At 54.4% G+C, this 27,825-nt stretch overlaps 1 protein-coding gene across 2 annotated transcripts in view; it reads right to left on the reverse strand.

Moving 5' to 3' along the window:
- Positions 1-4,319: 4,319 nt before the first annotated feature.
- The window catches only part of SEPTIN9 (septin 9), a gene marked incomplete at both ends in the record, with an annotated part of 65,728 nt that continues 42,222 nt past the window's right edge, over positions 4,320-27,825 (reverse strand). For both annotated transcript variants that reach the window (XM_079544360.1, XM_079544361.1), the window contains 9 exons: positions 4,320-4,455; positions 4,822-4,873; positions 5,737-5,833; positions 6,017-6,112; positions 6,841-6,958; positions 11,375-11,512; positions 12,011-12,092; positions 12,419-12,547; positions 13,971-14,162. In XM_079544360.1, coding sequence (XP_079400486.1) covers positions 4,320-4,455; positions 4,822-4,873; positions 5,737-5,833; positions 6,017-6,112; positions 6,841-6,958; positions 11,375-11,512; positions 12,011-12,092; positions 12,419-12,547; positions 13,971-14,162 — 1,040 coding nt within the window. The remainder of the gene's footprint in view (positions 4,456-4,821; positions 4,874-5,736; positions 5,834-6,016; positions 6,113-6,840; positions 6,959-11,374; positions 11,513-12,010; positions 12,093-12,418; positions 12,548-13,970; positions 14,163-27,825) is intronic.

A 27,825-nucleotide genomic window follows, 5' to 3' on the forward strand; every position in this document is an offset into this window, starting at 1 on the left:
GTTCCCAAGGCATGCTGCTCCTGCAGGCTGCAATGCTCAGAGTTGTGTCCTTGAGCCAATGCTGAGCCCCTCCTGTATCTGCATCCCTCCAGTCTGCTCCCGTCCTGGAGATGAGCCTTGGTCTGAGCTCAGGTTGGGAATTAAGCATCCATCAGACAGATTTCTCCCCTGCTAGATGGGATCCCTCCTGTTCCATGCAGATCTGGGGTGGCCCCAGGCCATGCTCTTTGGAGCTGGCCAGGAACCATATGGGTTTTCCATCTCTCTGCAGCAGTCCCACACCTTTTGCTGCTGAGGGTTTGGGGGACAGATACGTGCACAAAAGATGGTTTCAGTAGGTATAAGAAGAGGGAATTTGGCTCATTACTGCGTGCTGTGAGGTATGTCTTTAAGCTTCAGTAAACTTTTGGAGTCCCTGGGCAGCTGGTAATGTGCCTTTGATGGAAGCATGACTTTTGAAATGGCAGTTTTTAGCTTAGCTGGGTAATGTTAATGAGAAAATACTGTGGGCTGTGGGTGGAAGGCTCCTGAATCCCAGACGTTCAAAATGAATTATTCTGTTTTCCTAAATGAAGCAACGCAGCACAGTGGTGAGAATCAGGAGTTGGCAGCCAAACGTGGAGCAGGGAGCTGCAGCCTCAGACATGCCATGTGCAGGGAGCAAACCCTGCTGCTCTAGTTCTCAGAGCTGTGTGGGTTGGGGCAGTGCAGGTGGGGACGGATGGACAAATTCTCCCTTCTGTTGCAGCCAGAGAGCTGATCAAAGCCCCAGGCTGCTGACTGCAGCTCTGCAGTTCCTCAGCATTTAGAGCTCAGAAAGCCAACGCTGTGCCTGCTGCTGTACAGCACAGTGCACATCAAAAGGAGCTCCCACGAGGATGGGTCCCACGTGGCTGCGTGCAGGTTATGATGAGCACGAGGGGTTGGTGTAGGAGATACAGCCCTGATATCCATCAGCACTGTTTGCACTGTGCAGGTGGTGCAACCCGTGGGACAGTGAATCCTAAAGGCTGATCCTAAATGCCCATCCCCTGAGCAGTGCTGCTGGCTTCTGGGCTCCTAGGCACAAGGTGCTGGTGATTACCCTCCAAGTAATTAGTTTTTAAATCAGGCAGACGGTTCAGGAACCACTCGCTATGAGCTGCTTTAATTATTGATGCTCCCTTTTATTCATATTATTTATAGCAGCTGGGCCGGGCGCGATGCTCGTGGGGCCAGGAGCAGCCCCAGCTCTTTCCTGGGTTTCCATCCCCTCTGGTTTCACCCCCAAACCCCCCAGTGCTCAGGGACTCCCCCTTTGCAGCAAAGCAAACAGGAGCGGGTGCCCATCACTGCGGTAATTAAACTCTCACTCATCTTCATTTCCTTCAGTTGCTGAAGCGAGGCCACTCAATAAGCCATTAGCACAAGGCTCTTTCTATCACTACAGCATCGTTAAGCACACGTACCCCAGAGACCACTGGGGACTGAAACGTGGTCACGTAGTGCCTCCCACTCCCCCCCAACAGCCCCTCGTGGGAGACTCAGGGAAATTTCACTGCATAAACCCTTCCTGAGCTGAGGACTTGCAGGAGCCATCTCCACCTCCCCTTTCCTGCAGCAAGAACTCATTCCTGTCCAGCACCAGCACAGGGCACAGCATCTGCCCCAGAGCAGCCCCTGCCCCAACCCAAGGAAAGCTGTAAAAAGCAGCACCAGCACAAGAAAAAAAAAATGCCATAGGGGAAAACCTGCTGCAGATGCTTTGCCAGAAGCAAAGCCCACAGCCCGTGTTTGTAATTACAACTGTATGTTGATTTTCCCCCCCTAAGAGGTTGTGCTTGGGATCTGGCTGTGGTTCCAGCAGTGAGGACCCGCGGGGCAGCAGAACTGGGGGTGAGCGGTGCCTGAGCCAAAGCAACCACAAAATCACAGCACACTGCTTGGAAATCCCCTGAAAGGCTGGGCTTTGCAATGGGGCTGGGAGCCAAGTGACAGCACACTGCTGGATGCCGTGCACAGAATCACAGAATGGTTTGGGTTGGAAGGGACCTTTAAGGACACCTAGTTCCAACCCCCTGCTATAGGCAGGGACGTCTCCCTTGGCAACCCAGGTGCCAGTAGAAAACCAGGTCCCTAAAGATGCCCTGCACCCCACACGCCCGTAGGGAACCCAAACCCAACCCAAAGCAAGATGCTTTCTGCCCTGTTGGTTTGCATGCAGCTCAGGCACCTTGGGGAGAAAAAATACAGCACACAAGTAGGATACCTACATGGGAGGTGCTGGCATGGGACCCCACTGCAGCCCTATGGTGTTCTGGGGTCAGCAATGCATTGAGCCCCCCCCCCAAAATGGGCACAGCCCCATTCAGAAGCCGGTTGGATCCATGCATTAAGTCCATCCCTGCCCCCAAGGAACAGCCAATTCCAAACAAGCCACCTCCCGTCTGCATTCAAAACATTTATTTTGGGAAATACATATTAAACACTATTATTTATACAAATGGAAAAAAAAAAAAAAAAAAAAAAAAAAAAAAAAAAAAAAAGGACTAAATTTCTCATAATGCTTATAACCCCCGAAAGGCCATTGTAATACATCTGGATGAAGTTCGTTCTTTTTATTATTGTATTTTCATTTCCTTCCCCCCCAAAAGAAAGAGAAAGATCCCAGGTTATAAGGGAGATAGCAGCGTGCCTCGCCTGGCCCAGCTTAAGAGATCGACTGGAGGGAAAAGAATTTAAGATGACATCTGCAGAAGTGCCTCGCGCAGGAGATTTTCTCCCCTTGAAGTCTTTGTAACAATTGAAATGCACCTATTTTTTTTTTTTTTCAGTAAATACATTTTGTTTTTGCTAAAATATAGCAAGTCAGTATGTAAATGGTTGTGCTTCCTCAGCAGCTCAGCGAGTGCTGCTGCAGAGGGGGAAATGTGAGCTATGGGGAGAGCACGTCCTCCTTGCAGTGCACCCCAGGGTGTGCAGGAGCACCTCCTAACCTTTCACTGAGTATGTGGGCATCCTGAGCAGGGTCAGAGCTGTCTCTGCTCCTCTGCCCCACAGAGAATGCAGGGTGGGCCACGCTGCCATTATTACATGCCAAAATAAAAGGGCCATTTGCATGAGGTTTCATCCCACAGAGGAGAGCAGAGATGGATGGAGCTGACACCGGGAGAGGGGCAGGGGGATGCGGGGCTCCTGGGCCACGCAGCGTTCCCCAGCAGAACCCACACAGGGTCCTTCTTCCTGCAGGTCCACGGAAACACAAAGTGTGGGGCAGAGCCATAGGGCCAGGCTGCTCTCATGCATGTGGGCATGCAGGGCTCAGGCAGTGTGGGCACAGCCCCGTGCACAGGGCTATTCACATGGAGGAGTGCGTTACGGAGACATCACACACGGGATGCAAAGGAGTATGTTTAGAAAAATAACACCCAACGGCCTCCTCTGACTTAGGGAAAAGCCCACTATGACAAAGGTCAGACAGGACAAACCTCCACTTCCCAGCACCGCTTTGCAGAGACAGTCCACTCTCAGCCCCTTCAAACACACTCTGAGCCGTCCATGGAATAAAACACCCTACAGATTGAAAATAAATACATGCGGGTCCACAGGAACCCAGCCATACCTATGGGCCAAGCCACGAGTGAGAGGGACAAGGAGTCTCTGCAAAGCACTGCAAGCATTTTCCGGACACAACCCCCCGCCCCCATTCTGCACTATTGCAAGGTAACAGTCCTAAAGGCACTTCTCCCAGAGCCGGGCTGCTGCAAGGCGAGGTAACGCCCCAATGCTCCCAGCTTATTGCATGTAGGCAGGGAAGAGGGGCTGGGTCAGGGCTGGTGCTGCAGGGCTGCTGAGGAGGAGGCAGGAGACAAGGATGGCACTGTCTTGCTGTCTTCACACCATCGTACCTTGCTTTGCTTCTGGAGGGTACAATGACACGGAGCAGCCCTTGCCTCCAATGGACGGAGAGGAAAAATGGCACAGACGTGGGACAGAGGTACTCAGCCTTTGGCAAACTGCCCTGGGTGCACGGCCACAGAGGTGGCAGGAGACCCAACTGCACCCTGAGACCCCGCAGCCCCTGCTGCCCTACAGCCCAAATCCATACAGCCCTATGGCCGGAGGATCCTCCAACCCCTCCCAGGGCTGGGGAGCAACGGGGGACGGGAGCTCACCCCCCTCTGTACAACATACGGCATCTGGTTATTTGGTCAGTTAACATCGGTGGGGGGTTTTGGGGGAAGAGGGACAGTGGCAGAGGATTTATATAAAAATAAAGGGAGAAGGGGGTAGAAATAGCGAGCGTGAGCGAGCAAGGTCCTGGCTACACAGCGAGACGGTTACATTTCGTTAGCCACCAGCTCTTTGTCGGTCACGCCGTTGGAGAGCGAGCTCTGGCCCTCGTTCAGCCTCTTCACCCTGTAGGCTTCGAAGTGGATATTGCTGGTAATATCCTTTATGTTTTGCATGTGTGTCCTATGGGAAACAGAAACACAGGGTGGTCACATCTCATATAGGGCATAACACCCACTGTGCCAACCCTGGCTGCCACCTCACCCTTTGCTTTCCAGCCCTCTCTCCAGTCTTGTCCCCACTTACACCCCTGGTTAATGGTACATCTTTAGGATGCAGGAGGGAAGCAAAGGCAGTTATGGGCAGCTGGGTCCAGAAGCCCCCTGCAGCCACATCCCATGGCATGGGGCCATCCCACCGAGGGCTGGGAGGGAAGCACGGAGGGATGGAGGAGCAAAGCAAAGCAGGGCTGCATCTGGTGGGCTGAGCTCTGCCCTTTGGATGCCAACTGGTGACCAAAGCTATGGGACTCGGTGCAGTCCTACCAACCTGATGAGGAGGTCCCGCAGGTAGGCGAACTCACAGTGTGTCGTGTTCTCCACTGGGAGGGAGAGAGAGAAACCCATCAGTGTACAGTCATGGCATGAGTGTGGCAGCTGCCTGGGGCAGGAGGGTGTGATGGGGCTTCACCAGCATGTGGGGAATGGGGACAGAGACCTAGTTCAAGGGTAGAGTGCTTGCAAGAGGGAGGGGGGAAAAGCAAATGGTGTTGCACCAGCACAATGAACACAACAGCTCTCAGTTTACAGGCAGTTGAATTTAGAGCATCGACTCCCTTTTTTCATTGTTTTTCCATGCAAACTTTGAAGAGAACTCAGAAATGGCAGGACAACAAGTAACACTGCTCTGCAAGGTGCCCATGGGCACACTGGGTCCTCGTGTGGCATCTGCCTTCTGCATGGGAGACCCACGCTCAACCACTCCAAACCCCATTAAACTCAGAGCTTCCAAGGATAGAGCACAAGAGGGCAGCAGAGATTTAAAATACACCAATTTTTCTGGCAGCTTTGCTAAGCAATCCCTCAACACAGGAATCCTATAAAAAAGAATCATAAATGAGAGCAGTCTCTGAAATAAAGGGGAGGAAGGCAGAGGGGTGGCATTGGAGATGTGTCAGCTGGCTGCCAGAAGGCAGGAGCAGGGAAATGTGATGATGGATTGGAGCCAGGAGCCTTCAAACTATAATTTAAAATGGGAGAGGGGAAAAAAAAAAGGATGGGATGAAGATGGAAGAATGATGAGATCCCACTGCTAAATGCATGGAGGATTCACAGAATCATTATCATAGAATTATTAAGGTTGGAAAAGACTAAGATCATCCAGTCCAACCATAAGGAAGGACCTTATCACCTTCTGTCAGGGCAGGAGATGGGCTCAGGAGGGAGGGAAGCAAGGACAAGCTACCTTCAATGGTGCCCCATTTGGTCTTCCTTCCAAGGATTCTCCTTCCATTAACCTGGTATTCCTGGTCACTGCCCACCACTGCAAATGGGATCATTTCCTGAAGGCAGACAAAAGCAAGGTTACGTTTTCCTTCTGAAAAAACAGTCAGGAAACCAGGCTGCTCAGCAAAGTCCTGAGCCATGCTGCTTTCCTTTTTTGCAAGAGGATCCCTGGGCATCATGGTAACATGGAGCTGCATACCCCAAGCCACAGACACCCAGCTGCAATGCCATGCACTCACCCTGAATTTCTCATTCACGAGCCGATCTTCAGAATCTTCATCAAACTCCTTCTGAGGGTACACATCAATCCCATTGGCAAGGAGATCAGCCGTGATCTGGGAGGGGAAGAGTAGAGCATGAAAAGACATGAAAGCTCGGGCAAAGGAGCTGCTCCCATCCCATCCCATCCCATCCCATCCCATCCCATCCCATCCCATCCCATTCCATCCCATCCCATCGGCTCAGCTCATACCAGGTCACAGCAATGCCCAGCAGTCAAACACTGATATTTTGGCTGGTCCTCCAGACCCAGCAATTGCCCCTGTGCCCTACAGCCCTCAGCCATTCCCTGCACTACACCAGGATATTTGGGCCATGTGCAGTTCCGTATGCACGCAGAGGAAAGCACGCATGCTGCTCCTGTGCACTCAGACAGCCCCTCCTCAGCTCCCCACCAACAGAATCAAGGGGATTTCATGCCTTGCTTCCCCACAGATGTGGCCCAGCTGAGCTGAGCAGACACACACATTTGTGCCCAGTTGCTGCTGAGCGCATGGTGCCGCCCAGGAAGGCTTTTACAGCCTCTACATGCACCACCGTCAGCGTACCAAAATACAACAAACCAGCCTGAAAATAACAACAGCAGCAACAAAGGAGGCAGGAGAAACTGGCCCGGAGGCCACGAGCTCAGAACTTATCCCGCACTGACAAAATTCCAAGAGAAACACAAAGAAGAGTGAAGGCCGTTCCCTGCGCATGGGATCGCTCAGCGCTTCGGCTGAGGAATGCTGGGCTGGCAGCCCAGTGCTCAGCTCCCAACCTGCGCAGCCTCCTGGCCCCTCACCCGCTGCTTGAAGTAGTCCCTCTCCTCCAGTGTCAGCGTGTCGGCTTTGGCGATCACGGGGACGATGTTGACCACTTTGCTCAGGCGTTTCATGAACTCGATGTCCAGCGGTCGGAGCCTGAAAAACACAGTGGAGGGATGAGGGACTCAACATGGGGCCGTGCAATCACACAGCAGAGAGAAAAATTTCTACGGTGGAAGTGTCAGAAGAGCAAAGTCGAAGTGCTTGCATAACCTCAGCACTCCTTGAGAAATCCATCCCTCATGGGTGCGTAATTGCTGCCACGCAGGCACCCGGCCCTGACCCTGCCTCTGCTCCTCACTCCTCCCAGGAGATGTTCTTATCACTGGGGGTTGGATGCAGCTGTACAGCTCAGGGACACCTCTGTTTGCTCTGGGGCAAATGCCACAGCTTGATCTCACGAGGTACAATAGAATCATCTAATCGTTAAGGTTGGAAATGACCTCTCAGATCACTATGTCCAACCCCAGTCCACCTCCACCATGCCCACTGACCACATCTCTCAGTGCCACATCACCACAGTTCTTGAACACCTCCAGGGACAGTGACTCCACCAGCTCCCTGGGCAGCTGTGCCACTGCATCACTTCTCTTTCTGAGAGGAAATTTTTCCTGACATCCAACCGGAATTTCCCCTGGTGAAACTTGAGGCCATCACCTCTCATCCTACCACAGCTACCTGGGAGCAGAGGCCAACCCCCACCTCACCACAACCTCCTGTCAGGGAGTTGTACAGAGCAATGAGGTTTCCCCTGAGCCTCTTCTTCTCCAGGTTGAACCAGCCCAGTTCCCTCAGCTGCTGCCCATAGGAAATGTGCTCCACACCGTTCACAGCTCTGCTGCCCCTCTCTGGATGTGCTCTGGCTCCTCAATGTCTTTCCAGCACCTGACCTCAGCAGCAGCAAGACATCCCAATGCTCACATCCTCACAGCCCCATGGTGACACAACCTCAGCCTGGCAGGCCTTGGTGAAGCCCTGTTTCACAGACCAGAGGCCCACATAACCAGGAACCCACAAGAGCAGGACGGAGCCCTGTGTGGGGCAACATGGAGCCAAGCCAAGCACCCAGAGATGGGGAGAACACTGTCAAGACAGCAGCTACTGCCAACACACCCAACCAAGTATCTGTGAGCCCTACGAAGGGCTCAGAACCCTCCAATGCCCCTGCATGGCTCCTGCAAACCCAGCAAAAGCTTTGCAAGCACACAGGGAAAGAAACCGATGATGCCCTACCTCCATCCCTCGAGGCCACCCAGCAGCATCACACAGTCCATAGAGAGCTGCTCAGCTGCACCATGCCACTCCTGTGATCCTAAAACCACAGCTCAGGGCTACCCCCATGCATAGATCCCAGCTGTACCCTGCCCAAACCCCTTCTCCTCCCAGGAAGGTCTGGTCACACCCTGCACGGAGCTGCTCCCCAACCCCAACACAGCTCAGTACCAGCAGTGTGAATACAAACCAGTTCCCAGCATAAGCTCAGGAGCCACAGATCACTATGGGCCCCAGAAAAGAAAGGAGTTTGGCTATTTTGAAAAAAAAAAGAAAGGAAGAAAGAAAAAAACACAAGGAAACCCCCATGGACACGTCTAAGCAGACTGCTGCTGGCAAACATTGTTTGGAGCTCTGCATAATGTATTTCCCAGACCTCCAAGGAAGCAATGCGCTTACGTTCCTTTCCCAGCAGAATGCTTTCCCCTCCTTTCTCTTTGCTGTTTTTCAAACAGTTTTTCCCCTTTAAAAGCCTCTTCCCCACTGAGGCTGTGTTCCTGCCTCTTTCATCAGAGCACAGCCTGGGATGCGCACGCAGCCGATGGATTCACAGCCCACCAGACATGTGAGATTCAGCCCAGCAGACCCCTCAGCCCTCCCCAGTACCAGATGAGGAGCTGAGGCTGTTCCCAAGGCACAGCTCACATGCAGAGCAGTGATGCTAAATGGAAGCAGAGGGGACAGCTGTGGCACCATGGGGCAGCTCCCAGGATGCAGTAGAGCAAAGTTCCCCAGTGTTTCCTCTGTGCACATCACATCCATGGGCTGAGCTGCTGCAAACCCCCCAGCCACAATTTTTAGGGAACACTCAAACCTCAAATATTTAAAAGCAAGTGATGCTGGAAGTCATTGTTACTCATCTGAAGACAACAAAGGAGAATGAAGGGCTTAAGGGGGTGATGAAAGAAGAGAACCTGATTTGAACATCTACTAATTAATGCTGCACAGACCCACGAAGACAAGGGCAAGGTCACGATGGGGCAAGCCCAGATCTAATTCCTGCCAAACTCCTGCTGCACAGCACCACCCAGCAATGCTGGCTGTCCCCCACCCCCTCTTGCTGTGGTGCCGGAGACAGCAGAGTGCCTCTAAATACCTTTATGGTAAAAACAACCCACTGAGAGCTGCAGCCATTTCCTTTCTGTTGTGCCCCAGATCAAACCACCAGCAGGAAGCTGAGCTGTGCATGTAGCCATCTCACAGCACCCAGCACCCTGATGAGGGGCCCAATTGTGGCTGCAGGGTGTCTATCTCTCAACACGTGGCTCTGGCACACACACAGAGCAGGGCTGCTGGGGCTGGGCAGTGGTTCAGAGCTACGTTTCCAAGCCGGGTGGTGCTTCACAGGGGTCACAGCTGAGAAATTTATTGGGTGGCAAAGATTGCGGCTTGTGCGGCTGCAGCCAGAAGCCCTGCCAGCAGGTTACTTAGCCTGTGCTAACATGGTTTTACGGGAGTGTTACAAGAAGGACAGGGTGTGTGCGAGCTAGATGGGTTGCAAATCCTGCCCTGACCTCCCTAGGAAGGGAAAATTCTCCCTGGATTAACCCTTGAGCAGAATGGTAGGAGGCATGAGCCTGTGCTAAGCGTGGTGTGAGCCCCTGCACTGCACACTGAGCACAGAGCCCTGATGCCAGCACTGCAGCATGGGCACAGTGGGGTACCAGGCACCACAACTTGGACTTCAAAGGGAAGCAGAAGGGAAACCCAATGCTTGCTCATTGCTTTCTCCAAAAGCTTATTTCCCACAGCCTTCTTGCACTCCATGGGGTTTGCCCCCCTTTCTGCAGGCAACAGCTTCAATCGCTCTCAGCCTCGCTGTCCCCAGGCAGGAGGGGATGTGAGCCGATGCTGGGGGTGGCACAGGGCAGGGCTGTTAGCACCACAGCAAGGGCTGTGCACAGCTCAGCAACACCATCCTCCAACGGCCGGGCTAGCTGATATTGGAAACACATGTTTGCTGGAGAGAAAGAAGAAAGGCAGCTGAACCTCCAGCAATTACTGCTAGCCAGCAGTGAGAGAAACCAGAACGCGCCGAGGGGCTCCGGCAGGGGACGGGGTGAAGCAAGCTCCATGGGGTGCTGTGTGGGAAGCAGAGCCCGCAGCAGCCCCAAATCTCCCATCCACATCTGCTGCATGCTGTGCTCCTATGTTCACAGATGTGCAAGGGTTAAAATGCCCAAAGTGATGAGAAAAAGACAAAGCACAGCTCATGCTGCAATACCCTGACCCGGTTTGCTAATAGGTCCAATGATGAGCAGCACCCACAGCCAAATGGCCCAACACATCATCCCCTCCTACATTTCCACTTCATCAGGGTGTAAAGGAAGAGTCCAAGCCCAGGGGGAGGCTCCTGCTCCCTCTCAGAGGCTGTGAGGTCCCTGCACACGCTGTGCCTATTATACAAGAAGAGCATAGCTGCCCCATGCAGTCATTGTATTCCACTGAAAAGTGCATTTTTTGTCTGCCCACCAACAGAAGCAAAACAAAACCTTTTTTTTCTTTTTCTGTTGGAATACATCTCTCCGTGATGAAGAGGAAAAGGCTGACATGAATACAGTGCTGGTGGTTTGAGTTTACTTCTGAAATCAGACACAAAAATTCCCCATGCAGACAAAGCCAGAAGTGGAAGGAATTGACTCAAATCAAAAGGAAGCCGGGTCTCACTTCATGCTGAGACGCTTCGAGTTGTGGCTTTCAGAACACCACAAGTGCCCCAGATTCTCAGTAAAGGCTCTGTGTCTTTAAAACAGAAAAGCAGGAGTTGGAGATGGAGCCCTTTGATGCTGTTATTTGAGAAGTGCCAGAGACAGGAGAGCTCTGCACAGAGTAAACTGCATCCCATGTGCAGACTAATCAAACAACCACAGAATGCCCTAAAAGGGTTATGATGTTGGCTCCCTCGGTAAGGCAGCACTTACAAAGGTGGGGGAGCAGAAAAGCAAGTTCTCCTGTTTGCAGAGGCAATCATCCCATCCAAAAGCTCACTGCCTGATGCCCACCCTCAGCTGAGCAAAGGTGATCAAAGCAAACCTGAATGAAAGCTTTCATGGCCTCGGGAGAACACACCCCATCCTCCTTGGCTAAAGCAACTCCAGGTGCTCATGGATGACTCTGAGCTCCTCCAAACCCTTTGACAGACCTCCATCTTTGGGGATGGGCTGCCCTAAGCACTTGAGACGTGGGACCAGAGGCACAGAGGGGAGCACAGGGGGCTGGAGCACAGGGGTGTGTACGTACGAGTGGCCGGTGGCGGGGATGAAGTATATACAGCAGTGCACCCTGGTGTCAGGGATCCTCTTCTTGCGGTTGATGTTGATCTCCTCCTGCAGGTACTTCTCATACTGGTCGTTGATGAACTTCATGATGGGCTGCCAGCTGCAGAGGCACAGACACGTGAGGTTGGGGTGTAAGAGGGACCCTGAGCCCTCCTGCTTCCTGAAAGCACCATCTATAGGGAAAGGGAGCGCAGGACAGCAGAGAGGTGTCCAAAAAGCCCCCATCCTCCCTATCCCAGTGGCACCACACAGGGACTCAGGCACTCTGCATGCACACAACACTGCCCAGCCAGCACCACATCCCACACAGACCCCAGCTGTCCCAAGGACATGTGGCAGGGCTCTGGGCCACATGAGCAGGGTCTGGGGACTGGCTGTGCTGGCATACAGCTGCTCCTGGCACCAAACAAAGCCTGTTTCATGCCACAGTCAGCAGGATGTTTATGGGTCCACTTCGGTGCCAGGGAGCACCCACTCTGCTCTGCTCTTCATAGGGCACGGGGAGCACAGGACCACAGCCCAGCCCCCAGCACCAAAGCAGGGTGCCCCAGCATCAGGTGCCTTCTCCCTGCAGCAGCCTCGTGCCCAGGCAGCTCACCAGTTCTCGTTGTTGATGTGGTCTCCAAAGCCAGGGGTGTCAATGACCGTCAGCTTCATGCGAACCCCTTTCTCTTCAATCTCTGAAATGGAGAGGAAAGCGGACAGTGTGAGCCAAGTGTGCTCAGCTTCCCATTACAGCTTCCAGCAGGCACAAACCAGCCCTCCGAGGGGATGCAGCACTGCATTTGCCCTGTATGCAGTCCCCCCAGCTGCCACCTTGCTTGTTCCCTTCTATCATAATTAAGTCAGTGCTGGAGGATAAGAGGAAAAGATGTGCTTTCCCAGCTCAGTGAGCATCTCTGGATGCTCCACACCCATTTGGGCAGATGAGAGCAGAGATTCAGCAGGACGCAAGACACAGTAGGACTGAAAGCCAAAGCACCAGCTGGGATATGTGGAGCCTCACCGTGAGTGATGGATTTGATCTCAATGGTCTTGGGGATCCGCTCTTCAGAAGTTGGCTGTACAGATTTCCGGCTGATTTTGGATTTGAAGAGGGTGTTGATTAATGTGGATTTCCCCAAGCCGCTCTGACCTGGAAAGCAGCAGGACAAACCATCGTCAGCACTGTGACATTTCCGGGTTATTTTTGCAGGGGACAGCAGATGAGAAGCTGCCAGGACACAGCCTGTACAGAGCTTGTGACAGGGCAGTGTTACTGGGGCAAAGCACTTCCTTGCACCGCTGTGTGTAGGGGAAAGCAGGGGGAGGACAGCAGTGTGGTCACATACAAAGGAGCTCCTTCCTCTGCACGTGGCTTCTTGAACCACCACACACTCCCACATCCTCCCACCAGTAGTTCTGTGAGCCTTTAGCAGGACTGGAATCCCAGCAGTAGCAACGCCAACACCTCAGGCTTCTGCATCCACTGCGAGCTGCAATGCAGTACAGCACAGCACACACTGCTCACCAGCAGCCAACACCACTGGGTTGCAGAGGGGACATGTGATAGTCTGGTCCAGGTGCTCCTGCACCAGCTTCAGCCAAGCACCCCTGGGCCTCCCATGGGCACAGCTCCTCCTGCACTCCTCCCCATGTCTGTAGGGAGGGATGCAGCTCAGTTTATTCATGCTGCTATAAATTCCCCAGCCTGTAAACAGCTCTCTGGAGCCTGCCACGGGAGGAACAATGTTTTCCAGCCACACTACAGCAAAGGCTTCCCTACCACACACAGAGTGCGGCCAAAGCAGAGCCCTTCTGATGAGCCCCCGGCATCTGCTGGGAGTGCAGGGGGAAGCCTGGAGCCACTCAGCTAGGTTCACACAGAAAAAACGTCACAAGAACCTGCACCAACTGGTTCTGAAGTGAGAGTGTTTGCAGTGACCTCCCAGCCCACATCCCAGGCTGCCCTGAGAAGTTGTGGGTATCTCATCCCTGGAGGTGCTCAAGGCCACATTGGGTCAGCAATTCTGCTCATGCTACGAGCATGATTGAGCATGCATGAGCTATGATTGAGACTAGATGATCTTTGAGGTCACACTATCACAGAAACACAGATAGGAATTGAAAGGGACCTCTGGGGACCATCTAATTCAACCCCCTGCTAAAGCAAGTTCTCTAAAGTAGGTTGCAAACAACCCAACAGTACGTCCCTTGCAACCAAGCCGTTCTGTGATTCATTCTATGATTCTGTGTTTTGCTGCCAAACCAGTGCAGGGCTGTCACTCTCTGCAAGGCTACAGAAACATCTGACACCTCTGAGGTGCTCCCAGGGGGAGTGATGCACCCCAACACAGCACTGGGATCCTGGCAATTGCCAGGCTGTGTCCCATCCTGGCCACAATGACCGCTGAAGTTGAACAGCACTTTGCAAACAGCACTCTTCCGTGTCAGAGACAGCGACATGGAGCTGAACTGCTGTTCCCAAGGGGTGGACAGAAAGGACAAACATTGTCACAGAATGAAACAAACAGCCCGTGGAGCACGCTGCAGGCAGCTGGCCCGCAGGGAGCACTCACCCACAACCATGATGTTGAACTCGAAGCCTTGCTTCATGGCTTTCCGTCTCATCTGCTCCAGGATGGCATCGATCCCCACGTAGCCAAAGTCTGCAGCTGGTCTGTCCGGCCGTGCCGGTGCCGCCTGCTTGGGGCCAGCATCACGCACAGCGTCCGTCATGCCGGGCACAGGGCTGGGAATGGCCTCTGGACCTGGGGGGCAAAGGGAGAATGGTCAGAAGGGCTGAGCAGTTTGGGGCATTTGGGGGCTGAGAGTGCAGCACGCAGCATCTTTGCCTGGAATCACCTCAAATTTGGGCTTGCATTTCTTAACCTACTGCATGCACTTCAATCCCTGCCCGCATCACCAAGCCTATGAAGCACAGCACAAGGATGCAGCCCAACTCTCTGGAACCTGCTCCATGGGCAGAGCCCTGCCAGGTCCCACCAGATCCCAGGGCAATGCTTTGAGCCAAACCCAGCACTGAGGAAGCCCTCAGCACAAGTGCAGAGCCAGACCACTGAGAAGTGGAGAACAACACATACATATCTAAATGGGTCGCACCAGAGAGCACCCACACAGTAACAGGGCTGTCACAGTACTGCTCTAGTTCTTTTGTTATCTGTCACAGGAAAAGCAAAGCCTTCGACTTGCCCAAAAAGCAGGGCACTTAGCTCAGTGCAGAGCATGCACATTACCAAAGCACGTCAGCACCGCACTGCAAAGAAGGCATATGTCTCTGGAGGATGACAGAGAAACAAATATAAATCCATAGTCTCATTTAACATCTTCATACAAAAAGTCAGAGCCCCATCTCCTCTGGGATCCACAGATGGGAAGCAGAACCACCAGGAAGGCACTACGAGGTGATGCATCCCCAGCACAAAGTGTGCACAAGCAGGATGAGCACCCACATCTCTGCATCCGAGCCAAATTGATTTACTTTCTTTAAGCTTTTTGCAAAGGTCCTCATCCTCACTCATTAAAACAGGAATAGGGACCTCAGCTCCTATCCTCACGTAGGCCTCACCCCACTGTTATTTCTGGCTCTGATGAGGAGCTGCATGCTTTCCTCTGCAGCTGGGACAGAGGGGCTTCCTCCAAACCAAGCCCCGGCCCTTTGGGGCAGTAGTATTCATGTCTTGCAAGCACTCCACTCCTTTAACACTAAGCATGAATAAAAAATAAAAACAAACCCAACACCAATCGCCAACACTGCTGTGCTCTGAGCACTTTTTTTCCACCTCTAGCCCCGCTGGAGAACAACAAAGCAGCTGACACACATGGCAACAATCTGCTCCTCCATCCAGCCCCGCACCAGGCAGTTGGGCTCCAGCACAGCTGGCAACACACTGCAGGCTGCTCCCGGAACAGATTGTGAGTCCAGCATGCCAAAGGTCCTTCCATAGGTCCTGAGTTGGCATTGTTTCAAAGTGGTAAGACCAAAAGTGGAAAAAATCCCTACATACCACTAAAAAATAAATCACGTGGCAAGTATGCTGCCACCAGAAGCACAGGGTTGTGCAACTGCTCGGCACTATGCTTCAGGAGCAGAACGGTAGGGTAACACACAGAGAGCCTGGAGTGCTCTGGTCCTGCAGGACAGGATGCAGCCTGGGGGCTGGCAGAGGAATTAAGCGACTCATAGAATCATTAAGGTTGGAAAAGACTTCTCACCTCACCAACTGCAACCATCAGCCCAACCCCACCGTGCACACTGACCACATCCCTCAGTGCCACATCTCCACGGTTCTGGAACACCTCCAGGGCCGATGACCCACCCTACCCCCCGGGCAGCTGTGCCAATGCATCACTGCTCTTTCTGTGGAGCATCCTACAGCCACGGGTGTGCACGGAGCCCTGCTACCACGCAGTTTGCAGAAGGTGCTGCGCCCTCCCCGAGCGCACAGCTGGGACGTGCACACAAACCTTGCCCCAACCCCATGCAGGCGCTACGTGCCGCTGTGCAGCGCTCTGCTCCAATGCACCGCAGAGGGCTCGTGACTCACCAGCTCACAGTGAGACAAAAGCCACAAAAGGATGCACATCACGTGTGCCTGTTTGCCACGCTGCCACCACCAAGGTGCACGTGGCCCACGCTGTTGCAGCTGGCCAAAAGGAAAAAGTAAGTGAAAGGCCAAGCTATCCCAGCATCTGTTTCCCGTTTGGGGAGAAGATAAATAAACATGTTGCAACTCGGAGGCTCTGCAGGACAACAGGGATGCACAGACACGAACTGCCTGGAGAATTCCCCGGGGGGAATGTTGCAACCCACGCTCTCGCTTTCTTTCCTTTCAGCTTCCCACCAAGGCAAAGCTCCTGGGAAGAGCAGATCTGTTCCTGACAAGAACCTGAGCATTCAGTCAGCTCCAAAGGGGCTGCACCAGACCCACGTGAAGAGAAGTGTTCAGAAACACACAGTGCTATCAGGAATGCCTGAGTGCCACCATTGCAGCCCAGCAGCAATCAGACTTCAACCACCGCTTCTCCGTAGCACAGCTGCCTCCTGGGGAAGCATGGGTCCTGCTCGCTCTGCTGATGCCCAAACAAACATGAGATGCATGGGAACTTCTGCACAAACGTCCTCTCTGCTGGGGAAATCCCCTCCACGTGGGTACTGGAGATGCAGAGTGTGCATAACACCAGCACAAACCAGCCCACAGCTCCAGGGTGACTTCGGACAGCTGCTCTCAAGTCTATTTTGCCAAAGGCTCTGGGCTGTTGCACCATAATTAACGCGCATCAGACGCGAGCCAAATCCAACATCTGCGCAGCAGCCGCTGAGAAGCACCCCCAGGGCAAAGGGCTGCAGTGAGAGGGTCCCTCTGCAAAAAGCCTTCAGGGAAGCAATGCTGGGAACTGCCAGTGAGGATGAGAGAGGGCATCCAACTGCTCTGGGCTGCAGATGTTGTTCCAGGCATCCCAAGCAGCAGCACCCAGCAAACAAGGATGCTTGCACAGAGGTTTCTAGACTGGGGATAGCTCCCTTTCCTCCGTGCTAGGCTGGAAACACCGCAGGCTGCCAGGTCAGTTGGATGGGTTAGCATAGCCAGTTGGATAGCCAACGGCTGTATATCAGTCAGCTGAGGGCGTGAAAACATCACAGCTTCCAGGCAGCTGAGCATCCACAGATGTTTCAAGAGAGTCGTGCAGCCCAACCAACCTTCCAGTGATGTGGAGCAACAATCCTCCAGAATTATGGCTGCTGGGTGTAACAGAGACATTTTTAGAAGCAAGGAGCGAATTTATAGCTCCCAGCCAGTCCCAGCAGATGGGCAGGACCGCAGCACTCACTGCCCAGGGGGCTTTTCTACCTCACACGCCAAACTCCCAATGCTTTGGCAACTTTGGAGCACTGGGGAACAGCAGTTCTGCAGGAGCCACGGAGCAAGGCAATGCTTCCACTGACCTGCCCTAGGCACCGTGCTCTCTCAAGCCAAGGTGAGTGCATCCACGTGGCTCAAGCTACCATGATGAGGATGAGGGGAGGCCGAGCCCACCTGGGCAAGGCAAACCTGCTGTCCCTCTGCATCCCTGACACGATACACAGAAGCGAATGCAGCCTATGCAGCACACTGCAAAACCATTTTGTTTTTGGAGAGAACAGCAGGAGACAGGCAGCAGAGACAGGCTGGACGCAGAGTTGCAGACCTATCACGGCATAGGGATTGCCCACAGCCCATCTGTGGTGGCTCAGGCACACAGCTACAGGATCACAAGGCACAGCATTCCCCACAGCCCCCAAAATTCAGTCCCCATGTGCACAGCTCCCACAAATACATCTCGCACAGCAGAGGCAGGCGGTGCCCAGGGGACACTGCTGCTATTTGATCGCAGCCACCCGAGCTGGGCTGGCACAGCCGTGCCTTGAGCTGTGGCCATCTGCTCCGTGCCCTGGGCACCTGGTGACAGCATCAGGCTCACCACCAGCCTAGGGACATCAGTGCTGGGTGCCAGTTCCAGCCCTGGGCAGGAGCTGGGTAATGCTGCGGCTCAGCCACGCGCTCGCCCTGGCAGCACAGTGCAGCACAGCCTTGTTTCTCCCACCACGTGAGGCCCACGCTGGGCTGACAGACAGGAAACCGTTCACAGAGACCTGCAGGGAGGAGCTGCAAGCTGGTGTCCTTTTTCCGTTCACGGGACAAACATAAAAAGGAAAGAAAAGGTCAGAAAGACCCCCAAGGCTTGTTCCAGCGGTCTCACCAAATTGAATGTAGGGCTATGGATTGGGAACCCCAGGCTCTATTGGGGTCCTGGAGGGGCACACCCCGTGTGCAGGGGGCATCCCGAGGCAGGCAAGCTCTGCAGGATGCTCACGTTTCCAACAGCCCCGTGGAAGCACACTGTGTGGGTCAGCACCAGCAGAAGGAGTTTTGGTGGTACGCAAAGCTGCTGTGCCATGGCACCGGGGAGGGGACACCCCACAAGCCCCCTCGGGGTAATGCTGCTCAGGGACACGGAGCCCTTTAGACCCCCAGGGTGAAAAAAGGGATTTCTGGGTCCCCACATCCCCCTCGCTGAGTTCTGAGCTCTGTGCCCTGTAACGGAGCAGAAGCACAGAGCTGCCCGACCCACCGGCCAGGAGCGCTGCGGGATGCTCCCGGCTGCAGCCACGCAGCAACGAGTTCTCATGGGGAAATTTACGCCCTGGTCGGCCTTTTTTTCTTTCTTCCTTTTTTTTTTTTTTTTTTTTTTTTTTTTCTTCCTTTTTTTCTCCTTTTCTTTCCTTCTTTTTCACAAAGACCGATTGTATTCGGACGCCCCAGAGCACCGCGTTTCGGGACCAGGCTGAGCACGGCGGGTGCGGATTTTCCCCTCCCACTCGCAGCCCGGCTCCCGCCGCTCTCCATCCCGAACAATGCCAGCAGCACCGGCACGGGGAGGGTGGGAAGATGTCGAACAGCCGCTCTGCTCCCTCATGGAGCGAACCGGGGGCGGGCAGAGCCCTCCGGCCAACCTGGGCTGCCTGCCCCCTCCATGACCACACCAGCGGTCCCCGGGGCCGCCCCGTTGGCAGCAGCGACTTCCTGGGGTCGCACCCCAAAAGGGGACCCGACCCCACCCCATCTCAGCCCAGCCCCGGCCCGCTCCCCCCGCCCGGTCACCGGCGACTCACCCGCGGCGGCGGCGGCGGCGGCTCCGGCAACGCGCGGTTCCCCGCCTCCTCCTCCTCCTCTTCCTCCTCCCCCTGCCCTCCTCCTCCTCCTTACCCTGCCCTCCTGCTGCTTCCTCCTCCCCCATCACCCTTCCTCCCCCGTTCCCCCTCCCCCACATCAACCTTCCTCCCCCATCACCCTTCCTCCTCCTCCCTCTCCCTCCACCGCCTCCCCTCGCCCCGGCCCCAACCATCCCTTAAAGGCTCCCACCTCCCTCTTCCCACCGAGTTCCGCCGGCTGCTCCCCATCGCTCAATCCCCCGTTATCCCAAATCACGGTCCCTACTCAGCCCCATGCACTGTGGGCTCAGACCCGCACCCACCCAGCAGAGCCCCGCTCCTCTCAGACGCTTCGCTGCTCACCAAAACTTTATCTTTTGCTCTCGGGTATCCTGAAACTATCTCAGCAGATCCCAAACCCCATCATGCAGTGGGAGTAACGCTGCTTGCTTTGCAGCCAGGGAGCCAGAGAGCTTTCAGCCACTACCACAAGGCCAGCGTGGGGCCAATGTGGTGACAATCAGCGGACAAGGCGGCTGCAAGATGCCCGACTCAGGGCAGCCCCAGCTCAGGCATCTACACCCTCAGGCTCAGTTGCTTTTTTAAGATCATGTCAGTGGAGCTCAACAAAGATGTTATCTGTCTCTGTGAGCTCTTCCTGCCCCATATCTTACACATCTCCCATCTTACAGCAGCTCCAGCACCTCTCTAGCAGCAGTGCTGGAGCTGTGTTGCAGGAGACAGTGAGGGGCACACACTCCCCTATAAAATGGGGTTCTGATACCCTGTGGTTTTAGGATGCGTGTCCAGAGGAGGGCCCAAAGATGGTTAAAGTGTCAAGCAGGGTCACACTTGCAGTCCTAGTATGTAAAAGGGCCCCATTTCACAGCACAGCCTCCCTGGGCCATCTACTGCCCATGAGCACCTGGTATGCCCTCATCCTTTCTTTTCCACCCCTAAAAGCATGCAGCAGCAACATCATCAGATGCATCCCCCACCCTCCATGTCCAGAGACCTGCTACCAGCATCACGCCATCAGCATCCATGTCACCGTCTGTGTCACCCCATCACCATTCCTCACAGCCACCAGTGCTGGCCCCTCTTCACCCCATCCTGCCCCAAACCCACAGGTCCTGCAGCCAATGGGCCTGGCTGGCGCTGCTCTGCTCCAGCAAAGTGCCACAAATAACAGCTTCGGAGAAACCTCCACCCTAACACCAAGGCAGGAAATCCAGCTTCAATCTGCTTACACTGCAGCTGTGCACAGCTTTCTGTTGGATTACACCACTTTTTTTTTTTTTTTTTTTTATGACTTAAAAAAGCCTTAACCCCTATCAATGGGCATTAGGGTTTTAATCTCCCTAATCTCCAGGAAAATCCAATGTGGGATGCCAGGGGAGGGCTTGCCCAAGGAGCAGCTGGGGCTGCATGCAGGTCCCTGCACAGCCTTGGAAAGACAGGAACGGGATGCATGGCTGCAAACCACACTGCTTCCAGTGGGAAGGAGGATGCGCTCAGATACACGTGGGTTTTGCACAATGGCCACCCCCAGGATTTGTTATTCTAGGGGCACCTCTCCACTCCTGCATCAGGAGCTGGGTGTGCAGAACAGGCCCACGAGGAAGGAAGCAGCCTTATCCCTGCGCTGCAGATGAAGAGAGGAGGACCGCCCAGGGTCACATACAGCAGAGCCAAGAACTGCAGCCAAACCCCCGGCTCAGCTTCTAACCACAAAGTCATTGTTCCTCTCTTAAATAAAAAATTCTGGGTTAGGAGCAGTGCTGGTGAGGCCCTCTTGGTGTTGCAAGCGCTACCAAGGGATCTGAACAAACTGCAGCAAGTTTTGGGGCAAATCCCAACCATTGTCCTTCATCCTGCAGCAGAGAACCACCACGACTGCATGGCTCCATCCCACAGCCCCACTGGGCAGCAGACACCAAACCAACGGAGCACAGGGCGCAGCAATGTCCTTCCCTGCAGAAATGATGATGAAACATTTCCAGTTTCACCGCACCGCACCGATTCCCAGTTTGAAGCGCCGCAGCATAAGGGCTTAGGGAATTGTTTTTATGGCCCTAATAGTGCAGCAGTGCTGTCCACCCACATGGTCCCCGTGACTCGGATGGATGCTGCGGGCTCTCAACCACCTGGAAGTGCTGCCAGCTGTATTTATTCTAATCACAGATCAATAGCAGTGGGAAAAGCACAGCCAGTAACCTTGAGGAGCACCAGCAAACTCATTGTGACTGAGAAGGGACATGGCCACCCAGACCAGAAAACCAAAGTTGAGGTTATTAATGCTGAAAGATCCCTGCAGCCCACAGTGCCCAGTGTCCTGCGTGGGGCAATGCAGCTCTCCAGCCCCAAGGAAGAAAAGAAGGAAGGAAGGAAGGAAGGAAGGAAGGAAGGAAGGAAGGAAGGAAGGAAGGAAGGAAGGAAGGAAGGAAGGAAGGAAGGAAGGAAGGAAGGAAGGATCATTTTGCAGGCGTGCAGCTGGCACCACGTCCTTGCCATGAGTCACCTCATGCTCCCAGTATCACCCCCAGCAGTGCCCTTCCCTCCTGCAGCTCGCTCACAGGCTGTGCTTGGGCAATCCATCATTTCCCAGTGGGGAATGGACTTTGCTAGAAGGTCGCTCCAGGGTCAGGAATGTTTGGAAAAAGCAGGAAAAAGAGATTTCTCCCAACATCCTCCTGCTTGCAGGGGGGCAATGGTTTGGCCATCAGTGTGCCAAGTGGGACAGAGTGCACTCAGCATCTTCAAGGACACTCTTCCCAGCCATGTGCTGTGTGACCAGGGATAAGTTCCCTTGCCAGGCTGTGTGCTTCCCCTTTTATTTCCCTTCAGAGGTAAAGAATGTGGGGCACCCTAATCATGGAAAGAAGGAAACCTTTGCTCCGGCTCCGTGGGGCTGGGGTCAGAAGGATAATTGGGTGCAGCTGCCTGCGACAGGGGGGCTGCATCTCTTTGCCATGGGGCAATTCCATCTTCACATTTAACAGAGCAATGGGAAAATGCAGGAGGCATCCACCACAGCCCGGCTGTCAGGAGCCTGCGAGCTGCTCTGGTGCCGGTTTGACTCAGTCCAGAGCTCCGATGGGGAAATCCCTGCTGTGCTCTTATCAGAGCTGCCTGATAACCGGTACTGGGTCCCCCACAGCACGGAGCTGCCCCAGCCACCTCTGCCTGTCCCAGAACAGGATGGTCCCTGCTGCTATTTGTCTTTCACAGAGATGTATATAAGCAGACCTGAGAGGAGCAATGCAGTTGGATTGTCTTCCAAGCACTGCCTAAAAAAAATACCAATCCAACAGACACAAGCCCTGGGTGTGCAGCAGGAGATGCTGATGGACAGCCCACTATCTGTTCTTGGGGTCGGCCACCTCCACCACAGCCCAGCCTGGAGGCACACAGCCAGCACCTAACTTCCCCAACTGCCTCCTGCCATCACACACCCCAGGAGAAGTCCCTGTTGCTTAGCAAAGCACCATTCATCCCTAGCTTTGTGTTGCTCCAGGATCAGAAAGGGTTAATGCACTGCAGCTGGGCCAGCAATGCCCAGGACAAAGAAAGGCTTCATGCCACGGAGTCCCCAGCACAGAACAAGGGGCCTTAATCCGATTCCCAAAGAAAATGTGGCTTTTACAGACCTGCTTTTTTTGAATCCATGGCAAGTGGAAGCTGGGCGGGGGTGGGAAGGAGACTCACTTCTGCATGGGTTTGAGGAGAAGGCGAGTTGGAGGAGGGCAACAGTCCCCAAGCAGCGCCTGCACTGGGGGCACAGAGACACAGCCATCTTGGCCTGGCCATGGCCCTGAGCACCCCCAGACCTCAGCATCATTTTCACATTATTTACCACGGAGCATCACTCCTGATGATGCATGCACACAGGCTGCTGGACCACAGCAGTGACCAGCAGAGGAGCATTTCCAGCATCACTCAGCCTTCTCACCAAGACACTGCCAGGAGCAGACGGTGCTCCCATCCCAGAGATGCAAATCAGCCACCCCTACATTCACCCCCAGCACAGCAGGGCCAGCTACATCCCTGCAGTGAGCAGCACCTGCAGCCCAACCCCACTGCCAGGGCTCACTGCTCCATGCTGTGCTGCTGCAGGGAGATGCTGTGTGCCACATGCTTTGGGCAGGCAGCCCTCAGGCTGTACTTTCAGCATTAACTCTTTCAGCTGAATTGTTATGTTTCATAGCTGTGAGGTTCCATGTACCACTCACAAGCCCCGCAGCCACAAAGGTATTTTGCTCTCAATACAAAAAGCCATGCAACGTATCTACAAAAGCATCCACAGTTCCAGAGTTACTGGCTGCACAGTGTGCCATGTGCTCCAGGTGTATTTTTCTGTTCCTGCCATGGAGCTGTGAGCAAGGCACACATCCTGCATGGCTTCATGCCTGGACGCTGTGTCCCACAGCTTGGAATCATATCTGCATGGGGTAATAGCACTTGTTGGTTCACATAACCACATGGAGCAGCTCGCTCACAATCAGGACACAGGAGCCAAAACTTGCCATGTGCTGTAAGAGGATGCTCCTTCCCTCCTCTGCTCTGCACAAAACCTTCCCTGAGGCAGTAATAGCAAATCCAGCACAACGGTGCTCACTGGGGGCTGGATGTCTGCAGGCTCCAAAGAGGGGCGAGCTGCAATGACCTCCATGTGGGGAAAGGCAGCCACAGACTGTCAGTGCCCTCTGGCCCCGACCAGCTGCACACAGGGTTCAGTGTGCTGCAAAGGCTGTGCACACAGTGACAATGGCCCTGTTGGAGGCAGCTGGGGCAGGCAGCGCCTTCACAGATCCAGGGATGGAATCAGCCCCAGTGTGTCCAGCCCGGATGCTTCCTCCCTGGTGCTGTATGGATTTAGACAAGGGATGGGTTTAGAAAGGAAGCACAAAGCACTTCCCATCTGAGGGCACAGTAAAACCCCAATCTGCTGCGTGTGAAGATGCTGGGTGACAACATGTCCTTGGGGTACAGCAGAAAAGGAGCAATTCCTATGGGCACTCAGCACACAGCTTCAGTTAGAAGCCTGCTGTGCCCAGCCCCCTGCCCAGAAATCTGAGCCTGAGCACTCCCCTTGTGCAGCTCCAACAAGCAGAGCAAGCTGCTGCTCTCCCACGACCATTGTGCAAGCAGCTGTCCCGAGTGGCAGGAGAAGAATAAGGAGCTGTTGTTAAAATATTAACAAACAAAAACATAAAGGAGGAAAAGCATCCCCTCCTCCCTGGCTCTGACAATTCTCATCACCACAGCACTCTCAAAAGGCAGAGCACAAGGCACTGATGAGCTCCACAGAGCCAGCAGCAATCCCAACCCCAGCAGGCGATGCTGCATCAGCCCCTTCCCACTGCCCACATGGACACAGATCTGACTCACCCGGGCTGGGGCAGGGCTCTCAACCTTAGTACAGACCCTTCTGTTGGGAGCCCAGCTTGGCACCATCAGCACCTTTGTGCTGCGGGGCCGTGGGATCCTGGGCACAGCATGGGATCTCAGCCAGCTTGGAGCTGGGACCTAGAGGTATTGGTGCTGCAAAAGGAGCCCCCATTGGGCTGGCATCCCTTGCACCATGCCCAGACTGCTACAGCCCCACGTTTCCCCTATTGCCCCGCTGTGATTCCCTTCTGCTGCCTTCCGTCCCCATGGCAAAACCCAAGCAAGGAGCACAGCTCCAAAACATGGGCAGGAGCAGCCTGGTGCCCACACGGAGCACACGCAGCCTTCCACCCTGAAAAGCCTCAATGCAGGCCCTGACAAAGCTCTTTCCCATGCCGCTGCCTGCGTTATGCCCATGGTATTTTCCCTCACTTCCCACCCCCGCTCAGCACAGCACTGCTCTCTCCATGCCCTTTCACTTTGCTCTCCCCTTATCCCAAGGGGATGCACAATCCCCATGTGCCGTGGATCCCTCAGCACAGCCCCTGGGTGCAGATTTCTGTTCCCTGAGGATGGGACAGCTCAGGCATAGACTGACCCAGAAGGACCAGGGGGGGAGGACACGCACTGCCCGGGATGCTGCAATGTGGCTCCCAGCTGCCTTCCGCCTCCGGAGCACGTGGGCCCACTGCCCCCGCAGCTCCCAAACTTCTGCAAAGTTTTGCCTGACTCTCCCCAAGAAGGACACGCAGCTCAGCTCCCCCCCATCCTAGCCACACACAAAAAGCACTTGGCTTTCTCTCAGGGTAGCTAGTGTGGGGAAATCCTCCGACATCAAAGGCAGCAGCTGCCCCTCCCGCCCCGTGCAGCCTCCCCCCAAAGCAGCCCCGTGGTTAAGGTGCTTGAGACATCATTTTCATCTTTTTCTGTCTTTCATTTTGTTTTGTTTTGTTTTTCCAACTCTGCCACACGCTTTTTGGGATACGTGGGGCAAAGCTGAGCCATGTTCCCATTTCGGGTCATGGAGACAGCACTGTCAGTGCAGTCAGTGGCTGCTCCAGAGGAGTTTGGGGCTAAAAATGCTGCCCGTGCCCTAACTTGAAAAGAAACCATGGCATGTCCTGGAGCACAGGGAGCAAACCTAAGTTACCCCAATAGTGAGCAGACTCACAGTAGCGTCAGCACAAACAAGCTTTGCAGCTCTGCCTCCAGCTACCAAACAGCAACAACAGCATCTCCCCTTTATGCAGCACTGTGATGGCAGCAAGAAGGGCAAGGGAGGGCTGTGTGCCTCCTCCTGTAAGCAGCCAGTAGGATCCACCCAGCACCGTGCAGCCTGCATGGCACAGAGCACTGGGAAATAGCTGCAACCTTTGGTTAACGGGGGGGAGGTGGGAGGGCTCTGCTGCTCAGCGCTTGGCTGTGTTTATGCTGTGATTAATATCACCCCATGCACAGATACCAGATGTTCTCAGGGCAGGCTGGAGCATATCCTACGTTACACCAAGACGGAATTTTTGGGCAACTTTCAGGGAGTGCTGAGGGCAGGAGCTAGTGGAGCACAGATTTTAGCAGATCCATATGAAGCCGTGCTTATCACACAGGCCAGCATCCCGAGCTGGTTGCGATACCACAAGCTACACTTGCTGCAGTCAAAGCCTCATTACTTTTTTTGTCAATTACTCCAATTCCAACTGGGAAAGTCTCAAATCCCAGTGCGTGGGCTGTGAGCACAGGGCTGGCTTCAGCCCTGCCTCCTGCCGCTCCCCACTGCTCAGCACCAGGGAGGAACTGCTCACATAGAGCCAGCCCTGTGGGCTCCCCATGGCCGAAGGGACACCGGGGGACAAGGGTGGTCAGGGGGAGCAGACCCCAAAGCCCCCACTTCAGCTCCACAAAGCAGCTTCCCCATGCCTGGCTGTGACCAGGAGCACCGGGGTCACCGATGTGGGCGTCCTAATTAGTTGCAGAGGGGTTTGGGCTTGGAAATAACGCAGAAGCCAAGCCTGACTGCATTGGAAGTGGCCATCCCAGCTCCTTGCAGGCCACACACTGCCCTACATGCAGCTGACTTCAATCAGGGAGGTTTCTTCTGGCCAGATGCTGGGTACAAAGAGGTGGGATGCATCTGTCCATGCTCAGGAGCAGAGGATCGTGCCCATCCCACCCAGCGTTCCCCATACATAATGCCAAACTAATTATGTGACTGTGGACAGCTGCTATCACCACCAAGGCTCATGGCAAACAAGTCAAACCAGAGGATAAGACAGTATCCAGGGCAGAAAACTACACGAGAAGCTGTGCCTTCTGCCATTCCCCAAAGGTCCTCTGTGCCCTGAAAATCCCACATGCAGGAATCCCAAGGAGGCAGAACCTCGTAGCATTCAGCTACAGAAAACAGCAATGACAAAGAGCATTCCTCCTCCCTCCAACCTCACTCACCACCTCCAACGCAGAGTCGGATGCTCACTGCAGCCGGGCAGAGCAGAGCGGGGTGCAGCGCAGTGACCGCAGGCACTGGGGATACCAAACCCCACGCCGTCACCCTTCTACTTGTGCTGAAGCTGTGAGAGCTGTCTGACACCTCACACTGCTCTGGCAGACGCTGCCAGAGCAGGAAGGAAGAGTGATGTGGGCAGGCTGCCGGAAAGCCCTTGTTATAAAGGAACCCCTGAGTGATGCTCGCTCTGTTTCTCCTCCAGCTTTTCTCACAATGGCATTGTGCTGTGTGTACAAAACCATCGCTGAATCGTAAATTAACACCCAGAAACCAAAAGTAAAAGACCTTTGTTACTCACTTCTTCGAGCAAAGGTTAAACCCAGCTAAATACATCAGTTTTTGTGGAAAGGAGGAGGGTTTGGCAGGCAGTGCAAGGAACAGGAACGTGGGAATTCCTCCTACGGTTTGGCAAAGCGCTCTTCCTTCTGCATGGGAGCCCTGTGGGGTCTGTTCAGCCTCCCTCCAAAAAAGCTCCTCGCCAGTGGCCACAGGACCTGCTGCTGCCCCTGAGCTGGCAGAGAGGCAGGACCAAGGCACACTGCCCAGAACTCTGCCAACCACAGGTGGCTGCTTGTGGAACATGTGATGGGCTCAATCACAATGTGAGCCCCACAGGGACATTTCCCAGTCCCTCTTTTTTATCTAGGGGCATTAAGAACAGCAGGGAAGAGCATGTGATGGGGGTCTTAAAATGCATGCCTAGCTTGCGTTTTGATTTTGGGGTATCTTTGCAGGTGCTTGGCTCTGCTACAGCTAACCCCCAGCTTTACAGCACCCACAAACCCAAGAGCAGCCCCTTCTTTCCGATCCAGTGGAAAGAGATCCTTTC

Source organism: Tetrao urogallus (assembly GCF_951394365.1).
Source record: "Tetrao urogallus genome assembly, chromosome: 18".
NCBI lineage: Eukaryota > Metazoa > Chordata > Aves > Galliformes > Phasianidae > Tetrao > Tetrao urogallus.